Source organism: Neopelma chrysocephalum, unplaced genomic scaffold (assembly GCF_003984885.1).
Source record: "Neopelma chrysocephalum unplaced genomic scaffold, ASM398488v2 Primary Assembly neopelma1_22b, whole genome shotgun sequence".
NCBI lineage: Eukaryota > Metazoa > Chordata > Aves > Passeriformes > Pipridae > Neopelma > Neopelma chrysocephalum.
In genome coordinates, this window is record NW_020897690.1 from 7309656 (window position 1) to 7331307 (window position 21652).

General features: G+C 39.4%; 1 protein-coding gene across 1 annotated transcript in view; it reads right to left on the bottom strand.

The window, feature by feature from the left end:
* Positions 1–21652, bottom strand: part of TMEFF1 (transmembrane protein with EGF like and two follistatin like domains 1) — a 118098-nt gene that overhangs the window by 5632 nt on the left and 90814 nt on the right. The window contains exons 6-8 of the mRNA XM_027679340.1: positions 7820–7968; positions 6868–6933; positions 1510–1633 (exon numbers count right to left, since the gene is read on the bottom strand). Of these exons, the coding sequence (XP_027535141.1) occupies positions 1510–1633; positions 6868–6933; positions 7820–7968 (339 nt within the window). The remainder of the gene's footprint in view (positions 1–1509; positions 1634–6867; positions 6934–7819; positions 7969–21652) is intronic.

A 21652-nucleotide genomic window follows, 5' to 3' on the forward strand; every position in this document is an offset into this window, starting at 1 on the left:
GTAACATTACAAGTAACTATAAAATAGAATTTAAAGGGATGGTGCATTAATTAAGTTCATCAAAACACTGCCTATCAGTAATTCTAGAGTAATAATAATTATATAAATGATTGAATATACATTGATTCATAAATTAATTAATTACTATGAGATTACCACCTTCCAGAAAAAAATTCAGAGGAATTAAAAGTCAATTAATTCAAAAAGGAATGTTTGCCGTGAAATACCTCTACTTCACATATTTTGGGGACAAATACATTATAAACTGTGTTAAATCAGTTCTAGATCAAAAGAGTACTGTAATCAGATAGCGCTGCCTAATGCCCATCAAGATGATGTGGGGGATACACACAGCTTCCCAAGAGAAGCAAAGCCAGGTTGAGTTCTCTTGATTCCAGTTTAAGAGAAAAACAAAACAGTCCTATTGGAAAGATGAAAATAAACAAGAAAGGGTCTTGCATGGGAAAAGAAATAATATAAGCTTTCAAATGCTTAAGTTGACAACCGTACCGGCTCTGCCTTTTGGGCTTCCTGCTCTCTGATCAGTCTGGAAAACTGATTTAAGGAAACCCTTAAATCTTGGCAGTGCAAAAAGCCCTAAATATCATCGATCAATAAAGATCAAGGGAGAAAATGTGAAAGTATCCAATGGCTTTACAGTTGAAGTTTCAAAAGCAAAGGAAAGCAAAGAGTTATAGCATCTTCAGCCACATTAATCTGAAGGTACAAGCTTCCAAGATAAAAGTTCAGGTGTGAAACCTTCTAATAAGTAGGGCACTGCATCTTATTACAAAGAACTGGCCTTTTTCTATAACCAACTTTAAAAGTAAATTTTATTTTTGGAGGAGAACAAAGATACAGAATTTAATTGGTGAAATCTAAAGGAAAAAATTTATTTGGGAGCTAAGGAACATTCAGATATCCTGGGAAACACTGACTGGCTTAATACTGAGTGTATTGAGCTGCTAGATCATACCACAGACAAAAAGTGTGGGTTAAAGAATATTTTGCAATTTTATATTCTCTAAATAAAGGCTATTATTGTGACAATGGGTAATAAATGTTAAAAATAAGATATTGATACTCTAGAGAGAGTTTATGACAGGAGCAATAAAATGTACAGATAGTATAAGAAGAGAGGTCAACGGCGAAAGCAGAGTCATACACAGAAGCAATGCAAGGCAAAGACTTTTTAATATTAGGTTTTTTTTGTTTGCTTTGGTTTTTTTCTCTAGATAGGATTTACCAGCTGAAAATAAGAAGACAACACCAAGGCTACATTCCTCAGGAGGATTCAGCTTCTGACTTACCTGACTCACTGAGCCTCTCCTCTGAGCACTATCTCTCTCATGACTGGAGCAGCTGGGTGCTGCCACAGCACAGGGATATGGCCCCTGTGCCACTGCTTAGATAACTGGAAAGTGATACATCCTGTAATTATGTCTAGGAAGCATTTTGATTAGGCTTGACAGCAATTTCAATCACATTTTGGAAGCATGCAGGACTTACCGGCAGGAAGCCTTCTGAGTGGAATAAATGAATTCACATTTTCCATGTATACAGTAACCATTGAAGCTTTCTGAACAAGGTATGTGATTTCCAATGTAAATGTCTTCTCTTTGATCACTGGCATCTTGAAAAGAAATACAGATAAACAATTATACATGGCTTTACGATACTAATTAAAAACTGTCAACCAAGAATACCATATTCTTAAAAACTTGCAGTGAATAAAGGAATGCAGAAAAATGAAGCAGAGGCTTAAGGGGGAAGTTTCAGAGGCACCTACAAAGATTTTCTAGAAATGATCCTGAGAGACATCTAAATTTGCTTCTTATATAAGGTTTCTCAAAAATGAGAAAAGTGTTCATGACAGAAAAAAGCCAAAGCAGGAAGATCAGCAGAAGCTTCATCAGTGGCACTGGGGTAAAGTGCTAATACAAAGATATAAAGAGCTCTCTCTCACATGTAAATAGAGGAAAAAAATGCCTCCTAAAGCGTTAGAAAGAAGCTGAACCACATTTTATGATTACTGGATAGAAAACAACTTGATAAAGCCCAGATTTGACTGGTACCACTGGTCATTAAAGCTGATACCAAACACACTTCAATAGCAGTCTTCCTCAGAAAAACATTTTTATGGGGAGAGAAATCAAAAATATCGAAATGTGCTTAAAATACCTATTCCTTTGGGAAGTGTGCTGGTTTTGGCTGGGATGGAGTTAACTTCCTTCATAGCAGCTCATGGTGGTTTAGATTTCTGGATGAAATAGTACTGGTAACACACTACTGTTTTGGCTGTTGCTGAAGGAGGCTGGGGCTGGGCAAGAGCCTGGGCAAGGACACAGCCAGTACAGCTGGCCCCAACTGACCAAAGAGATATTCCATACCATATGACATCAGGCTCAGCAATAAAAACTATGGGTTTGGTATCTCCAAGGTGGTAGTTGCTCAGAGACTGGCTGGTCTTCAGTCTGCTGGTGGGACATTTTGCATTGCTTGGGGTTTTTTTTCCTTTTTTTTCCCTTTCACTTCTTAAAGTTCCTTTATCTTGAGTAATGAGTTTTTCTCATGTTTGCTTTTCCGATTCCCTCCTCCATCGTCCTGGGGGAAGTTGGAATAGAGTAAGTAGCTGGCAAGCACTTAGTTGCTGTCTAGGTCAGCCCAGCACAGAAAAGCAGCCCCTTCTGCCCCAACATCTTTCATGCTTCTGTCATGTTAACAAAACTATCCAAAGCTGTGTTCATTTACAACCATATTTCCCCAAAAAATTTTTCTGTAAAAAAGTCCTAAACACAGAAGTTGTATTTCATAATGAACTCCTCTAAAAAGCAGGGATCTTAATATGGATATGGATCTTAAGATTCCATAATTATGGAATTACGCTAATTTCCATGGCAATAGACTACAGCATCACAAGTAAAAGACTATAATGAACTGCAGGTGCAGAGCAAAAGGGACTGTGAAGAAGAAATCTCTTATACAATTGCAGATATTTGAAATAACACCAGCAAGAAAGAGAATGTATCTATACAAGACAAAAAAAAAAAAAAAAGAGAAAGGCATGCTGCTGTGTTAAGGTTTTTCCTGACCATTTCTGGAATGTTTTTTAATTTGTTTCAGGAGAAAAAGAATCCCAACCATCTATTAGAGGTTTTAGATATAAGGAAGTCTGTTGATCCAAGCTATGTTTTGAAGATACGGAAGACTTGATACAAGGGAAGAATGTTGCTTAATACTGACAAGATGTCCACTAATGCCCTGACGGAACAGACTACGTTCTGCCTGTCTAAGAGGAGAAAAGTGGGGATGTCTCATCCCAAAACTATCATCTCCCTCCTCCTCCAAGCAGTTAATTACTGTCACATCTGGTCCCAATTAAAGGCTTGTAATAAGCTACAGATAATTATATTAGTCTGTTCATAGAGCTGTGCCATGTCTGGTTTTAATATATGTACTGACACAGAATGTGAGGCCCAGTGAAAGACTGAAAGGTGCATCCTCTGAAAGGTGGCCAGGTAGCCACAGTCACACAGGTCAGAGGTAAAACTTATATTAAGCAAAGAGATGATGTTAAATGCAGGAGGTCATTCCTAGTGTAAACCAGACATTTACCCTCCTATTGACAGGAATCTGTTTCTAATCTGAGAGACCTGCTAGACTGCTTCAGGACGTCAAAGTGAAAGATTTAACTGGTGTAGGAGCCTCAAAAGTGTGACTGGATATAGGAGTTCAAATACTTCACCAGAAGAATGAGTCACGTATAAAAACTGAAATCCTGATGCTCATCTTGTTACAACAAAACCAGCAAGCCAGCTGAATCTGGGAGGAGAGACCTTTCTGATGTAACTTTAGGTAGCCACTTGCACTGCGGGAGAAGGAGACTGTCAGGATTCTAGAGACTAAAAGGCATTATATATTCAGACAATAGGGTTTAACAAAAATAACTCACAGGAATTGAAAGCAAAAGCAAATAGATAGGAATGTGGACTCTCCTCTTATCCTGGAAGAAAAAATGTCATTCAAAGACATTCACTTCATGCTCTCACTATTTAATATGACCTGACTACTGCATTAAAAAATTCAAAACAGCTTATTTTCATGAAGCATACTCCCTCCATGCACATCATTTGCTGAATGTGAGACTGCACAAGCTATACACATTAATAATAATAATTATATACAATGGTTTTCCCACTAACTAGATTTCAAGGGCAATTTATATGCAATGAATAAAAGGCTGTTACTTCTTTGGAATAGGAATCAAAAGTGGTGTTTCATTACATCACATAATAAGATGCATATTCCATTTGGTGCCTTTTATACCTTCATAATGTAAGTGAAAATTGACATTAAATCACTCCAACTGGTACATCATATGCAGGGAAAATTTGTAAAAGAGAAAAATATATAAAGCTTTTTGGCACTGAATGGCTTTTCAAGAAGAACATAAGGAATTTTGAAAGCCATGGTGTGATGGCTTTACTTAGCGAGGCCATGGGAGTGCAAAACAAGTATAAAGACAGAAAAAACTAAAGACCAGAGCTAACAGAGAAGGTACCAACCCCTTGCAACAAAAACTGCATTAAGACCAGTGCTGAGGAGAAAGAACAGTGAGTGATTTTCATTAGTGATTCCTTCCTGTGCAGAATGGAAGCACCCATTTGCAGACTGGACTCCATTTTCAGGAAAGTTTGCTGCCTTCCTGGGGCCTGAATTAGGGATGTCACCACAAGACTGAAGATGTTATTACAACCTTCAGACTACTACCCATTCCTGCTCTTTCATGTGTCTATTGATGTAGCAACGAAAAGCCTGAGGTCAACCAAATGAGATTTCAGAAGCCTTGGGTACAATGCTAAAAAATGTGGGAGCATAATGTTTCATCTCAATCCTCCCAATAATGTGGGGAGACTTGAAAGAAACAGGCGAGCATAGAATATCAATACCTGGCTCTGGGACTACTGTTTCCACCAAAACTTTGGAGTTTTAAATCATGGAAGAGACTGTGAAACACAAGGTACGCTGGGGCCTGATGGGACCTACCTGTCCTGAAGGGTAAAATGCCTTTTTAGGCATAAGATGGTGGGACTGATGGAGAGGGCTTTAAACTAGAATTAATGGGGGAATGGGATGCCAATAGAATTGCAGTAGGTAAGACATGGGTTGGCATGGCATCACCTGAGGGTGGCAAGTGCTAGTGGGAACACTTGCACTGCTCCTGGGAGCACAGAGAGCTCAAGAGCATATCTGAAATGCTTGTACACCAACACACACAGCACAAGAAACAAACAAGATGAACTGGAAGCGTTGGTCACAGCACAGAGCTATGATATAATTGGTATTTACGTGACTTGGTAAAATGAGTCCCGCAATTGGAGTGTTGGGATAGAGGGCTACAGGTTGTTCAGGAGGGACAGGCAGGGAAGTTAGAGGTGTCATGCTATATGGAAGGGAAAGATTTGATTGTACAGCACTTAGGATTAGTGCTCATGTGGTTGAGAGCCTCTGGGCGAGGGTTAGAGGGATTGAAAACAAGGAGATGTGGTAGTGGATGCCTACTACTGAGTGCTCAGCTAGGATGTAAGTTATTCTATAAGCAATTATGAGAAATTTCTGGATTGGTATCCCTTCTCCTTACAGGATATTTTTAACTTCCCAGACATCATCTGGGAACATAATAATGCTGTGGTGAACTGGTCTTGGAAATTCTTGATGTTTGTAGAGATAATAACTTCTTGTCACAGGTACTCAGACAGTCAAGCCCTCTTAGGCTTGCTATTTGTGAATAGAGGACTCATGGGGGATGTAATCGTAGGTGTCTGTCTTGGCCATAGCGATCATGAAATGGTTGAGTTAAATGGTTGAGTTTTCAGCATAATGAGAAAAAAGGACAGCAGGGTTGCTACCCCGGACCTCAGGATAAAAAACTTTAAGCTATTCATAGGACTATTTAGCCAAGTACCCTGGCAATCTGCTTTTGAGGGCTTAGGGCTCCATGAGTGCTGGTCAATTTTTAAGAAGTACCATTTAGAAGCACAGGAGCAGACAATTCCATTGTGTTATAAGTCAAGTAACTGGGGCAGAAGACCAGCTTGAGTGAACAGGGAATTCTTTGTGGAGCTCAAGAAGGAAGAGAATTTGTATGATCACTGGAAGTGAGATCAGGTCTTCACAGGAAGAGTACAGAGCTGTGGTTCATATATGCAGGGACAAAACACAAAAGGCCAAAGCTCATTTAGAGTTGAATCTGGCCAGTGTTGTGTAAGATAAAGAGAAGGGCTCTTTAAAGTGTGTTAATAGCGAGAGGAGGTCTAAAGAAATCGTTGGACTGATACTTGATGTGACTAATAGGGATGAAGAAAAAGCTGAGACATTAAAGGTTATTAAAGGTAAGGTAAAGTTCATATAGGGGAAACATTTTCAACTAATGTGATTTAATGTGTATTAGTTTACTGAAAACATTTTAAAACAACCTAACAAAAACAGAATCATCCATTTTTTTCAGAAGTTAACAGAAGAGATGGGATCATGGGAGGGAGGCTTGTGTCATGTTATTTCATCAGGAATGTCACAGCTTGGTGTCTTCCAGTAAAGTCATTCTCACAGCACTTGGAGGGAGTCTAATCCTGTGGCCACTGTACAGGGTGGTGAGCAGTTGGTCATCTTAGAGGAATACAGCAGGTAAAACTTACAAATCGTGCACATCTTTTTGCCAGCCTTGCAACATGCTGTAAGAAAGAAGCTGTTCACAGGTCTGTCTCAGCTACAGAAATCAAAGCTGTAAGGCAGACAAGAAGGGACTTGCATGCTCTGTTCTCTCATCTTGCGAAGCCATAACCAAATAGCACAAAGTTTGCACAGTACCTTTTACTTCTGGCCGATACTGCATGCCATCATCTTTCTTTCCAACTGCATTTGTGTCATCTGTTTCTAGGTGATAAATACATGCATGGTTAGCTATTAGGAAAGGCTGTTTTCCAGACCACTACATGTACATCACTGAGAAGCCAGAATAATATTCAAAGAATTACTTTAAATTGCAGTAAAACTGGACACGTTCCCACATTGTTCCTCCCATACAACCAGCTTGGTAGCACACCTGGTCAGTAACCCTGGTGTCCAGACCAACACATGGTACACCTCAAGCTGTAGGTTTTGAACTAAAAACTTTTCTGCAGTATGGACCTAGGTTATTTTGGTGACAGTCTGTTTTGGTGTTGGAACGGTCCAAGTTACAGATCTAGATGTAACTGGCCAAGAGATGGTGGAAAGCTGTTATTCCCAAGAGAAAGTCCTAAATGCAAGCCCCCAAAACCGAAGAGTCACGTACATGATTAGCTACAAGGCAGTAGACAGAGGGTTTCAGTGGACCATTCCAGCACTGGAAAAGGAAATCATAGAATCACTTAGGTGGGAAAAGACCCTTAAGATTAATTGATCAATATTTGTGCAATTGGGACCCAACTCGATTCACCTTGGAAACACATTGTACAACCCACAGCAGCAAGAGGGAACATTTCCCACGCACCCATATTCCTTTTGCTCTCCTACTTCTTACCATGCCCTTGTGTAAGAACTGTTGGATAATGGCTTAGATTTTCCTAAGAGCTTTTCCTGTCTTTCCAGGTAACAACAGCCAAAGAAAGGTCATGTAAACACAGCACACATGTATGTAGTGTGGGAAACTCAAAACTACAGGTGGGCAGTTCACGGATAAGTGGATCAGTGACTTCTGATCAAAAATGTAAAAGGGAAAGCTCCACCAAGCCCACCTATGTCAGAATTTACATTTCCAGAAAAACAAAATTAAGCCTACCTGAGCAGTGTCCAAGATGCCTGATGTCAATCTGCTCTTGCCTCAGACATGACGCTTCTCTAACAAAGCACGGATTGTTATAGGAACTTCCATCAGAAGCACATACAGGATTAAAACTGTATCCACTGCAGTCTATATTACATACACACCTGTTAATTGAAACATACCACAAAATAAAATTGACATCCAGCAAACAAAAATTAGGTCATGTTGAGTCCTGAGTAAACAGTAGCTCATACATCAATGCCAGGAGAGAAGAGTGTGCTGCATGAGGATGCTGAAGAATTCATTGATGTCTCAGGCTTCCAAGCAGAATGTACAAAATTATGAAGAGTGTGCTTTTTAATAATGTAATAATGTTTCTTGTAGTTTTACTATCATATCAATCTCATGGAATACAGCTGAAAATTTATAACACATTGCTAGGAAGATTTGCTACATTAATACACCAGTTTGTAGTGTCTGTTCTCTTGTGTGAACAAAAACAGAAGAATATTCTGCTTTTTTTGGGGGTGTCAGGATTCTTGAGAGGGAAAACAAAAAGGACGCCCATTTCTGTCAGGCAGTAAAAGGAGTTCTATTTCAGAGCCTGTAAAGATTCAATATGCTTGGTTAATTGTGTCATTTCAGCAAGACATTCATTCATACCTTTGAAAGTTAATAATGGGTCTATTATGATGTATTTAAAACAGGATTATACAATCTGAATTATTCCACATTGCATCCATTGACACTTTGGCTGTTTTGAACATAGCATTTTCCACATAATTTGCAAAAATGAAAATTGGAAAAATTAAAGACCTAGCATGTTCCTAACTACAGAAATGTAGGACAGCCAGAGACTCTGATAGGGCTATTACTTAGATGGTTATGGTTAGATAGCTTTGTAGCCCCAACAAGAAGTCCTGAAATTTTACGAGTGAATGGCACAGGAAAACTTTCCAGCACCACACCCCTTGTTTGTTTTAGTCAATATTCTACTTTCTAACTGAACTTCTATTTTTAAATGAAAGTTTCTGTAGATGTTTCACATTGCTCTGCAATCTCCTCTCCACCTCTGCGCTGCAAAAAATAAGGAGTGTGGCTGCAAAATGAGGGGGAGGACAAGGTGGGCACCACGTCCAGCTGTCAGTCGAGCTCCTCCTGATGTTGTGAGTGTGAGAAGAGCCACTCTGCATCTCCTGAGAAGGTGGCAGTGGGCACAAGGTCCTCTCCTTGCCAGAAAGCTCTACACAGAGGGTACGTGGTCTGCCTTTCAGGAGCTGCCACTAGCTTCATCTTGATTTACTCTTGTAAGTCACAGGAAGAGGAAAAATGTGCAAGCTATCAACTTGTTAGGTTTTTTTTGTTTTTTCCCACTGCTCCAGATAAAATTAAACTATTAGACAGATGTATGCATGCCTCAAGCCAGTAACGACTCTTGCAGCAGAACCCAATTCCATGCTGCAGAAACACTGAAGATGGCCAGGATACTTTTCCCTCTTCCTCTTTTCCCAAGAGCACCTTTTATTGCCTAATTTAAATATGCTAATTTTGCCAGTAATATTTCATGCCTGTGAACTTCAGATCGTCTACACAAAAGAACATCTCTAGTGTAAACAGGGTTTTATGTGCACCTATTGAGAGTGAAAAACTGCCCCAATAATGAGTCTCTACACATCTTAGGAAGCTACCTCAAAGTACTAATGAAGCCTTTAAATATCAGTATGATGAACATACGATAATTTTTCTTACTAAAAGTGGTAATGGTTGTAAACCTTAGAACCAGGATGGAAATACTATTTTGTTTACAATGTATGTTTACATTCTCCCACATGATTTTAAGACTAATAGGGGGTTTATTAGGATTTACTAAAATACAAATAATAGACTCATGGGTTAGCAGTTGTGCATATTTATTGACACAAACTAGCAGAGAGCTAGTCCTAATTTGTATGACACTGGCTATGTGCTTACAGATACCCTCACTCAGCCTCAGCACTCCGGCAGCATCACTGCCTGTGAGCACCCATCCTTGTCGCATCTGAGTACATTTGCATACATATCTCCAGACTAGTTCCATCTCTATTTCTATGACCAAACAGATCTAAATCTGTCTATAGTCACCATCCAAGGTCTGTAGCATCCTAATTATGGTTGGGTTTTGTCATTCCTAGTGACAAATAAGGTGTGTTTTGAAAATATTTTTTCTTCCTCACGGTGAAATTACAGGCTAGTGTTGAAACTGTTTGGAAACTGCTTATGTTTCCATGCTTTGCTGTGTTTAGATTTAACATCTAATGTTAAATGCTTACTTTCTTACAACTGCCAAGTGCTTCTTTTAGGGGTAGTTGTGAATTTCTGACCCTGATTTACTGATAAGCACTCTCAGTCTTAGCTCTAAGCATCTCTTTAATGTACAACAATTTCAAATTATCTGTCTGGTGCCATTAGCTACTTCTTCGCCTTCCACCATAATGCCAAATGGTACATCCAGCCTTCCCCAGGTCATTTAGTTACCGGTTACTCAACAGAACTGCTTCACATGTAAAAGCAGGTGGTTCAAGTACCCTGTGGGGTAATGAAGAGTTGAACTGGACTGATGTACTTTAAAAAAACTGAAACTATTATTCCAAAATAAAACCCTGAAGCCTTTCAGAGGGCTGAAAGGGAATGAGTTAAGGTGAGGACATGTCCTGGGCGTGATACTCCGAAGGGAGAAGGACCTCCACAGATGCTGTAGGATGGCAGAGAGGGAGCCAGTAGCACATGTTAGAAACCTGCACTTCTCAGAGGTCTGTACAGGGTGCAATGAAGCTGTCCTTGCTCATAGACAGTTTCCACAAGATCAAACATACAGTCAGGACTGCAGGAAGTGTCAAACTTGAGATGGGAGCAGTGACATGGGGAGTGCTGCTCTTGACAGAAAACATGAAAAGAATGTTGTTTTTAACTGCTCAGTGTTTGTGAAGGAAGGTAAAACCGTGGGAGAGCAAGTTGCCGCTCTGATGCTGCACATCAAACACATTGAAACCGGAGCCTGAGTTCCTGTGAGAGGACAGGACCACCCCAGACTGAAGCAAAACAGCACTCAGGAAAGTACTGGAAGATCCACAAACAAATCTGCTATGAAATACTGAAAATATGTTACATCCTGAAGTCAGAGAGCTACAGAGGGCAGACAATAGCTTGATCCTGAGACGACAGAAAATCCAACAGCCTGAGGAGAGCCAACTCCCCCCACTAGCCAGTTTGAGCTAAAGCCAGGTAGATGTTGAAGCTCAAGGCTACTAAGCAGAGCCCACGAGGTTGAACCATCTCACAGACCATAAAAACAGCACACAAAGTATGCAAGAAGACATGGCAGACAGTGTTAATGAGCTAAAAGTGGGGTCATAAAGGGTCTGTCTTATCAGAGGCTTTTGCAGGTAGGAGAACCTGTGTGAGGCACCATGGACTGTGGGCCTTGTTTTTCTTCACAGTTAAGACTGAATCTGAACACAGAATTGCTGTCCCATATCGTAATCCATTCCCTTAAAGGTCTCTCTTATGGTGAGGAGAGAGCATGAAGAGAGCAGAGGAAAATGCAGAGAGCTGCTCATGAAAGGAGGGCAGGAAAAACCTGAGAACGCGAAGAGGGAGCAGAGATTTGTGGGAGGAACACAAGAAGGGCACTCGGGAAGAGAGAGAGTAGACCTTAACTGCAAAATTCCTAATATCCCGCCTTTTAAGCACCAATTCTCACTTCTGCCTTAGCTCCCACCAGCATATGTCCATGTACTTTGGTTCATGACAGCAGTGCCACATGCAGCTCGCTGAGCTTGGCTGTGCAGCTACAGACACTTTCCTGTATGACTTGGGCTGAAGGACTGATGAACGGCAGCCCAGCTGTGAGGCTGAACTCCTCTGGCCACCAGCCTGCTATGGGCATTAACTTGAAAACTGGGTTTCAGGGGCAAAAGGAGGCAAAGGTTTTGATTGTCTTTCTAAATTCATATATCCAGCTTAAAAATATTATGCTATACAGCTAGAGATATGGCTAAAAATAGTAAAAAAAAAATAAAAATAGAATAGTACCCATCACACAACAGTAGTTATAATAACAGAAAACTACTCTGATATAGAATCTTAATTTCTTCTGTGAGAAATTATCTACCTAGAACCTCTGAAATACTGCTATTTTGACACCTCAGTATATTTTCACAAATGCTAAAGGCTGGCCTGAGTTTGGATGGCTGATACAATCCAATGAGAAGACTGCACGTGATGATGTCAATCATAAACAACTGCAGAACAAGATCTTGTATTTAAACTCGTAGTGTGGAAAGCATGAGGCTCAAACCCAGGTCTGTTACTTCCATGCTGGAAGCAGACCAGGAAGGTGCATATGGAATAATCACAGCTTAGGTGAGCAGCCAGCCTGATTCTTGGGGTCACATGTGGGAAGTCTCCCGGGTAGGCAGTGCAGAAGCTTCAAACCCGTCTCTCAGGCAAACAGTGCTCTGACAGGTATGTTTATTCCTTAGGAGTGATCCCACAAGGGAATGAGGAAGGATCTCAGGAAAGAAAACCTGGAATCATGCATATTTTCACAAAAAGAAAAGTAATTTTTTTGAAATTTTGCAAACAAAAATGCCACAGTACCTTTAAACATAGAATCATTAATGTTAGAAAAAGATCATTCAGTTCAACCATCAACCCAGCACCACCACCACGTTCACCATTAAGCCATGTCCTCAAGTGCCACATCCACGTATTTTTTGAACACTTCCAGGGATGGTGACTCTTTCCTTAGAAAATTTGTTCCAATGCTTTACAACCCTTTTGGTGAAAAAATAGTTACCCATTATCTAATCTAAACCTCCCCTGGTACAACTTGAGGCCATTTCCTCTGGTCCTGTCACTTGTTACCTGGGAGAAGAGGCTGACCTCCCACCTGACTACAACTTCGTTTCAGGTAGTTGTAGAGAGCAATAACGTCTCCCCTGAGCTTCCTTTTCTCCAGGCTAAACAACCTCAGCTCCCTCAGCTGATCCTCATCAGACTTGTGCTCCAGACCCTTCACCAGCCCTATTTTCCTTCTCAGGACACACAGCACCACAATGTCTTTCTTACAGTGAGAGGCACAAAACTGAACACAGGATTTGAGGTGTGGCATTGTCAGTGCCGAGTACAGACGGACTGTTGGCCACGCTACTTCTAATACAAGCCAGGATGCCATTGGCCTTCTTGGTCACCTGGGCAATCTGCTGGCTCATGTTCAGCCAGCTGTCAGCCAACATCCTCAGGTCCTTTTCTGCCAGGCAGATCGTAGTATCTTCCATCCTAGTAGTATCATACTACCTTTCTCCTAGATATCAATTATTTATTACTGCTATTTGGAGTACCTTCCAGGAACAACTGCCTGAAGTCCAGCAGTGGTACAAGCATAAATTTGTAAGTGAAGCTGATCTTCAGTTGCTAAAATTGAGGATAAGCAGAGAAAAGTCTGCATAAAAAAAAACAAGCACAACACTCAAAACCCTACAATAAAAAGCTTCTCTGCTCTCCCAGTTGCTCTTTCAAAGTGTCAGCCTTCCCTCAGGCTTCCCAGAGGTGTTGCCTCATTGGGTAAAGCAGTCATCTCATCTCAATACAAGTCAAGAGTATGGCAAAATCTTAGCCCTACTACTGATGCTGGGTGTTTTGCCACCTTTGTTTGGAGCTGAGTGAGGACTCCACAGCTTGAGCCCCACTGCTGCTCTGCTGTTGGCTTTTGCATATGTTTGACAAACATGATCCTGCTTAGTCCCCCATGAAAATAAAGAAAAACTACCAACTGGTGCCTTCAGCATGATGTGTGGCTGCTCAGCACAACCTTCAGAAGAAAAGAGTCACTTAACGAAAAGTCACTTAACAGAATTGTGTACTAAGGACATCTTGAATGTGCTTGATGAGTCCTTCAAATTTTTGCTGTAAAAGCCACACTGGAATAAAAGGAATGAGAGAACTACGAGAGGTGTTTTTCGCTATAACCTTCCTACTGGTTTTAACTAAAGGGATTAAAACAGGGAGTTAATTCTTAAAGTTGATGTCTTGCTGAAGGGGGTTGCTACTTAGTGTCCTCAACAGACCTTTTCTCTCACTTAGCCCAGGAATGTCACCAGGATTTATTCAGATGCTTTCTTGATGTACTAGAGTATACAGAAAAAAACCCTTAACTTTGGCACCTGCCATGAGAGAGCTGACACCCTAAGAAAAAAGGCAGCAGCTTGCTGTGAAAATGTGCTTTTTTAAGTTGCATGCGTATCACTCATTAACACCATTAGTTAAACAGAAAAGCATTTGAATGTCAGGAAAGTACAAAGTGATAAAATTAAACCACACAAATTTTTAGATGGTTTTAATAAATAAGAAATGAAGATGTACAACTCATTTTTTAGAGGATTCTAAGTGTAACAAAGAAAACGTGCTTAGTAAAGTGACAAGCTCAGGGTGTAAGAGCACTTGCTGCTATCAGTAAATTAATTAGATCCCCAGAGATCAGAACACATTTCAAGGCTCCCTTTTGTTTTCAGGCTTCAAGGTGTACGTGGTCTGTTGGAAGTTCTGTGTGCTTAAAAACCATGGTAGGTTCAAAGAAAAGAGAGGGGAAAAAAGGGAAAGGAAAGCATTACAGATTTGTGGAGCAGGCTTGGCTACTGGGGAAGACTGCCATTTCCAACCAACAGATCAAGCTACTGCATTTGTGCCCATCTGGGGTTTGCTCACAAATGTATTCTTCTGGCCTGGTCTCACAGGGAGTCCTGCTTGCTATCCCTTCCCAGTAGCTGACAGCAACAGTGAGCTTTCTCAGGTACTCACCGATTTATTGGCACATCTGCTTACAAATGTAAAATGGAAACACTAGAGTAAAAGAAAGCGTGTGAAATGCACACAGATGGATAAGGGTATGCTTGATGCAATAAATTTAGGTGAATTGAAATATCAGAAGTGTTGCAATTGCAGTTAGGAATATAACCATGCCAAATGAAGGATTACCTTTCATTTGATGTTTCTTCCCTTGTGTGCAATTGCTCCCAGATGAAACCTGAACTAGGAAAATTTGGATTTCAAAGTGATTTTTCTACCTATTTGACTAGACTTGAATCTTCATTAGGTTTTTGGTGTGTTTCCTAAAATCCCGTTATAGCACAAAAGAAGTAGAATTCAATTCTACAAGCTTCTCTGTGTCCTGCTTGAACACTGTCAGTTTTTACATCTGCCCATCAATGCAGAACACGCTTTGAATACCATAAGCTTCAGCTACTTTCCAGACATCCCTACATTCCCATTTTTAATTTCGTGGCAGGGCTCTTTCTGACCACTGTAGAAATTTAGTCCTTACCTGCAGTGAGCTTCTCGCAGCATACATGGTGAACTGATGTTTCCTCTCTCAAGAGTGCCCTAACCCTCCCCCCACCCTCAAATAACAGGAACCTTCAAAGACTTGGCACACACTGCTTTGAAGATCACTAAAAATATACATTAAAAAACCAGGCCTGGATTATTATCCATCTAGGATCTATTCAATTTCTTAATAGTCGGTATAATGAAAAGAACATTATGCTATTTCTCTTATATGAGAATATCCTGTAGCTCGTTTTTTTATAATTCAGTAATCCCACAACGCAATCTTAAATCCCTTGTTTAGGTTGATTTTCTCTATTGTCTGAATAGTTTGTTTTACACACAAATACTTGGGATTTTTTTTTCTGCTGGACTAGAAAACTGTGAATTGCATTTAAATAGGATTAGAATACCCTACCTTATGAATGCCTACATACAATATCATAGCCTAAAAGGGTTAATTACAAAAAAAAAAGTTGGTAAATGAGTGAGAAAGTGGTCAAAAGAGAAAAATATAAACTTGCATGCCAGACTTCAAACAGCCCAAATCTTTCCCTGGAGGACAAATTATATAGACAAGGCAGAGACTAGGACTTTGAAATGTCCACACTGGTATTTCTAATTGTTAATACTTATACTTCTGAATTTCTGTGTAGTCATTGTGTAAACAGACCCTACATAAATTATGGGCCAGTTGAATCTATATGTTGATGAAACACATTTCCTTTTTGAAGTAAATCTTGTAAAATGTTAATCTCAAAAGGTCTTTTTGGGGATCAGTTGTCAATCTTTCTTGAAAATCTACATTAAAAGTCAAAACAGATCTTTGACAGCATAGTACACTTATTAAAAAGAGACTGAATGTGTTCAGAATCTCATTTCCATATCTCATCTGTTAAAAAAATACGAAAACATGACAAATTTGAATTTTTACAGTGAGGCTATTTTTAAGTTAATGATTTCCTTATCAAAGAAAAAAAAAGATGATCAAGATGACCACTCAAGTAGGGCCTTGACAAGGTGAAGGAACCTCTAGAAGTCTGAAGATGACAGGAAAACAACAGTACAGACAGCAGGTGGACTGGCGGGGGAGCAGCTCTGTAGAAAAGGACCTGAGGGTAAAGGAGAGCAGCAGGTTGGGAGACTGCACCACAGGAGGGTCACCAACAGAGCAACGGAAATGACTTTTGGCCTTCATTCCGCACTCATGAGGTCCCATGTGAAGCACTCTGTCTGGTTTCGGGACTCCCCAGTAACAGTAAACACTTATAGAAACTGGAGAGGCTCCAGTGGGTGAGACACTGCAATGGATAGAGGGCCGGAGCAGGGGCTGTGTGAGGAATGGTTGGGGCACTGGACTTGTTCAGCCTGGAGAAGAGGAGGCCAAGGAGGTGACTGCTGTCACCAACAACATAAGAGGGGTTACCAAGAATACAGAGGGAGGCTCTTCTCAGAGGTGCACGGTAGAGGAATGAAAGAAAATAGTTGCAAGTTGCAGAGAGAGAAATTCCGATTGAACAAGGAAATTATTCCCTAAAGTGAGAGAAGCTCAGCTCTTGAGCAGATATGCCCAGATGTCAAATCTTCCTTCACAGAGATGGTCAGACCTCTCCTGGAGAAGCCCTTGAGCTCAAATGAATGAACTATCCCTGGATGCAGCGCAGGGCAGGAGCCCACACCAGATGACTCCTCAGAGATCCCTCCAATCTAAATTACTCTACGGTTCATTATTTCTTTTTGGATATTATGTTCCTGAAGTTACAACACATTTTAAAATGCCTTTTAAAGCAACATTCCTTTTAAGACTTGCAACATGTTGGCATGTTGTTTTATTTGGGTATCTAGCAATGTTTTGGCATGCAAGAGGAAAGAGACACCCCACAAAAACAGTGCAAGAGCAGAGGACATAACTCCTTATAAGCAACACTACTTTTTATGTTAGAAAGATACTTTCAAAGAAAAAAATGAGATGAAACTCCCGTTCTTCAATGGAATCAGTATATATAAAATGTCCATATTAAAGTAGTACAATATATAATTTTTATTAATACAAAAATTTGTGGAAAAAATGACCAGATAATAGCAAGACAAGTTTAAAAACATATGGAGATCAGGATCATTTGAAAAATGAAGTCTTATGGAGAAATATATGTACTTAAGAGCCCACCTTTCTAATCACAATAGTAAAAAAACCCAATTCCACCAGTATGTTTATATTACCAGTTTCTTGCCAGTGCTGCAGGTCGCTACTGTAAAAAATTTTAAAAACAGAGTTATTCAGCTCTCAAAAGACTCTAAATAATAATTTCTGCTTCAGTCATATGCAGTTAACTGAGGTATCATGTTATTTAGAAGCTTTATAAAAATTACAATGAACATTATTTACCTGAGTTTTACGAAAATTCACTTAGAGTTCTTAAAAGCCACAGTAGCTTTACAAATACTATACTGCTTTCATTGAAGAAAGAGTTGATCTAAGTGCTACACTGATGAAAACTATTTTGCAGCCACATCTGTCTTAATTTGTTTTGCATTCATGCTGTATTGTTTAAAGTGTTTTAATATTACTGACTGAATGGTTTCAGGCAGCAGCTTTCCCCATGACATATACCACCTGTTTCAGTTCTGCTGCTAAATGGGAAAAAAATCACAGCCAAGCCATGTGAATCCTGTTGTTTGCACCCTGTTACCTTAGACTTACAGAAAACCACCGTTCGGACAATATTGAATATTATGTGTTTATGCAACTTAGGACTAGTGCATCCATAAGTGATTGTCTATGCCCTTGAAAAGATTAACCACAAACTAACAACTTTTTAAAATACTTACAAGTTGATTGGAAAAAGAAGAAAAATACGGAGAAATATATTTCTGTGATGTTTCCTCAACCTGATTCCTTTTTGCGTTTAGATAAAGAAATAATATACTGATTTGCAAACAGTTGAATACAATTTTTTTTAAGTTTGCTGCTTATGATGACCCTCTCCTCAGATACTATTTCTGTGTCTCAACCACTCCACTTAGAATCAGCACTGAATTTTTTTGTAGAGGCAGTGGAAATTATAAAGTTGTTTATATTTTTGCAATTAGTTTACTATGCATTTTTACCGCTTCTGGTTTAGAAAGATAATGTTTCTGTGAAATCAAACAAACTAAAGATACAAATCTAAAACTCTGTGCAAAGCCTGAGCTCTTCAGACTATGTGTGATCTAGCCTAATAAAAGCTTAAATAGCATCTTTGATCAAGAGATAGCCATAATGTTTTAACACCAAGCATGAAAACAAAAAAATCTGAAACTTTTTCAAAGGGGAAAATACAAAAATTTGACATCACTGACTTGTAATATGGAGTGCATCTCAGCTCTGTGTAACTGATCTTATAAATTTGCTTTTAAAAAGTACCAAGATTCGGTAATTACACAGATTCACAGATAAATTTAGACTTGGAGGGATGTGTAGAGGTCATCTAGTCTCAGCCCCTGCTCGAAGTTGGTCCCAAGGCTGTGTCTGATCAAGTTCAGACCACCTCTATGAGTGGAAATGCCAGACACCATGTTGGAGTATTCATTTTCCATTACGTCAAACCAGAATTTCCCAAGCTTTGACTTGTGCCCATTTCCCATCATGATAGCACTGGGCACCTCTGAGAAGAAAGGACCTATTTAGACATCAGCAAGTTCAACTCCAAAAATCAGGAAATGCCCAAGTGTTCTTGCTCCTGTTTCTGTGTTGTAAGGATCATCCTACAGTTTTCACTGAAAGTAGCAGATGCCACCATTTTTTGCATAGAACTCTCACAGCTATCCTGGCCCAAAAGACAAACCACCGTCTCTATGGAATAAAATCGTCTTTAGCAGGATCTTTCCATTACTGGGAGAAATTCTGCCTATTCTGTGCTCCAGGCTGTTGTGGTTGGCCTCGTGGCAGGTCCTGGGATTCCTCATTAATGGCAACTCATTTACCTCAAACCACTCAACACTTGCTGGGATCTATATCTCTTCTTTCACCAGTGCACTAAATATTTTATTTGTAATTTCATTTCCCTATTCAAAAATCAGGATACAAATACTATATTGCTTCTCAAGAACACTCAGAGCAGAAGGAGATGAGGTCTCAGATTGCACAGCTTGGAAAAGAAAATGAAAAAATGCATGACTGTATATTTACTGTATGTATCATGAATACGGCTCAAGATTATCTATTAAACATTAGGAAACAGTTCAGCTAACTCATCCAGGTACTATGATGAAACAAAATTCTCTTTAAATGCCTTCTGTAATCATGTAAACACTCTATTAAGTGATTTAGCATCACAAGGTGCAAGCAAGGGTTATGCAGGCCTAAGAAATCTCCTTGAACAGAACTAAATGTACTTCTAGTTTGTGGTTCAATAGACATTACACTACTATTCAAAAATTTTCAGTGGCCATTCTCAAGTCTTAAAAAGGAAAATCAAAACAAAACATTTTTATGAAATTAGGGTGTTTTGTGATTAGCTAGAATTAGGGGTGATAGTGTTTCTAATATGGTGTAAAATTGAATTAAACGATAATTCAGACCAGCAATGTTTATACAAGTCTAATGAAAAACACTTGTGCTGCCAATAATTTTATGTCATGATATAATTTTAGGATGTTAAAACCCACATTGAAACACAGCAGTAAAGGGAGTAAAAATTAGACGTAAAAAGCATTTGTAAGGGGTACTCTACTGAAGTTTCCCAAACAGAAGATTTCAATTCCATCTTGCTTCTGCGAGGTAAATAACTATTTTGATTTTAGGAAAAAAAAGCCAACTCCTAAGTTCTACTTCAGCAAGTTTGTGACTTGCTATGTGACTTATCAAAATCGACATTGTGAAGGTAATCTGTGTTAACAGACCCTGATTGAATCTATATCTAAACAGTGAATATGACCAAAGCCTGTTTCAATGGTCAAAGATACTGGAGAAAAAACTAAATTACACAGGTTTGAAAACTGAAAAAAAAAAAAGAAAAAATTATCCAATAAATTGTGAATAACCTAATAACCTTCATGGGAATATTTTCTAACTTTTGAGTATTTTCTACATAAAAGTTTTTGTTTCCACATTTTTTTTTAATGAGGACTCATTAAAGAAATCTTAGAGACAAAAAGACCACTTTCCTCTTGTTGTCAAGGAGCAGGAGGATGGTTTCATTTTATATGAGTAGGATGTAGAGAACAAATCTCCCACTCAACTTTATTCTAACTCTCTTATAGATACTATATAGCTGCAGGAATGCCAGGTCTACAAGTGCACTAGGAAAGCTTTTACTGAAGTTGAATGTTTCAGGATTTATTTTCCAAGCCAAAAGCACATCTCAGTGCATACAACAAACAAATCTATACCTATCTTGCTAGTCATAAATGAAACAGAACAAGGCAATATTGCAGAAAATTATTAGTATTATAACTACAACTACAGCTCATTTTTCTCTCCTGAAAAGAGCAAGCCTGCTTCTGTACTATGGCATTTTATGAAATATGAAGTATCGTGCTAGTATTCATGCGTACTATTACCATTTTGGTTTCCCTTGTATGTTATGATTTAATCTTGAATACATGTCTTGAATATTAGTGCTAAGCTGCTTTACTGCCTGAGATTTCTTCATGCGGATACCCATAATAAAGTCTTGTGCAATTAAGACATGTATCAACATTAAATGGATTCTGGCTGGAAGACAAGAAAAGGGAGAGTGGTGCTTCCTCCGATTAGTGATGTTCAAGCACATTATTCTGAGATGCTGTTCCCTCTGTGTACACAAAATGTACCATTTGCACACCTCTCAAACATCGTCACGCACCGCGTCTGCAGCTGCAACCCCAGTGCCTGCCATCAGCCCAGACCCTAGGTAAGCCTCTTCCATACCGGTGGCCACTTCCAGGACAACGGCTATGGGAAAACAAAACCCTGTCAGATGGAACTTCTTTTACCTCCCATAAAACCTTTAATGCCTCATGGGGCTGTCTAAAGAAGTCCTTTCCTCCATGATGTCTCTGCCCTTTCTGACAGCCAGGGTATACTCTAAACACCAAGTACCTTGAGTGGGGAGATTGGGTGCATCTGCTTCAGCATTACAGATTGTCTTTAAAAGCTTCTTTTTTCTTGATAATTTGTTCTGAACTTTGACAAGTAACTAATATTTCTCAATGAGTTTCCCTTGGGTGCATCTAAGAGGTCAAATGTCACAGTGAGTTTGGCTCAGGTCCCCAGTTCAACTTAGTGTTTAGGTCCAAGCTTTGCACTGATGGAAATAACTCTCTATAACACTTTATGAACAAGCAGAACACAAAGAAAAAAATCTCAGGGATGAATTATCAGTATTATTTGGCATTCCTGCTTGGGTTTTTGGTTGTTTTGTTGGCAGAATAAAACAAACCAAGGTCCTTTGTTTGAAAAATATTATATAAAGACTGTCCAGTATAACTCTTTGTTGTTTTCTCCCTTTACCTTACAACTGCAGA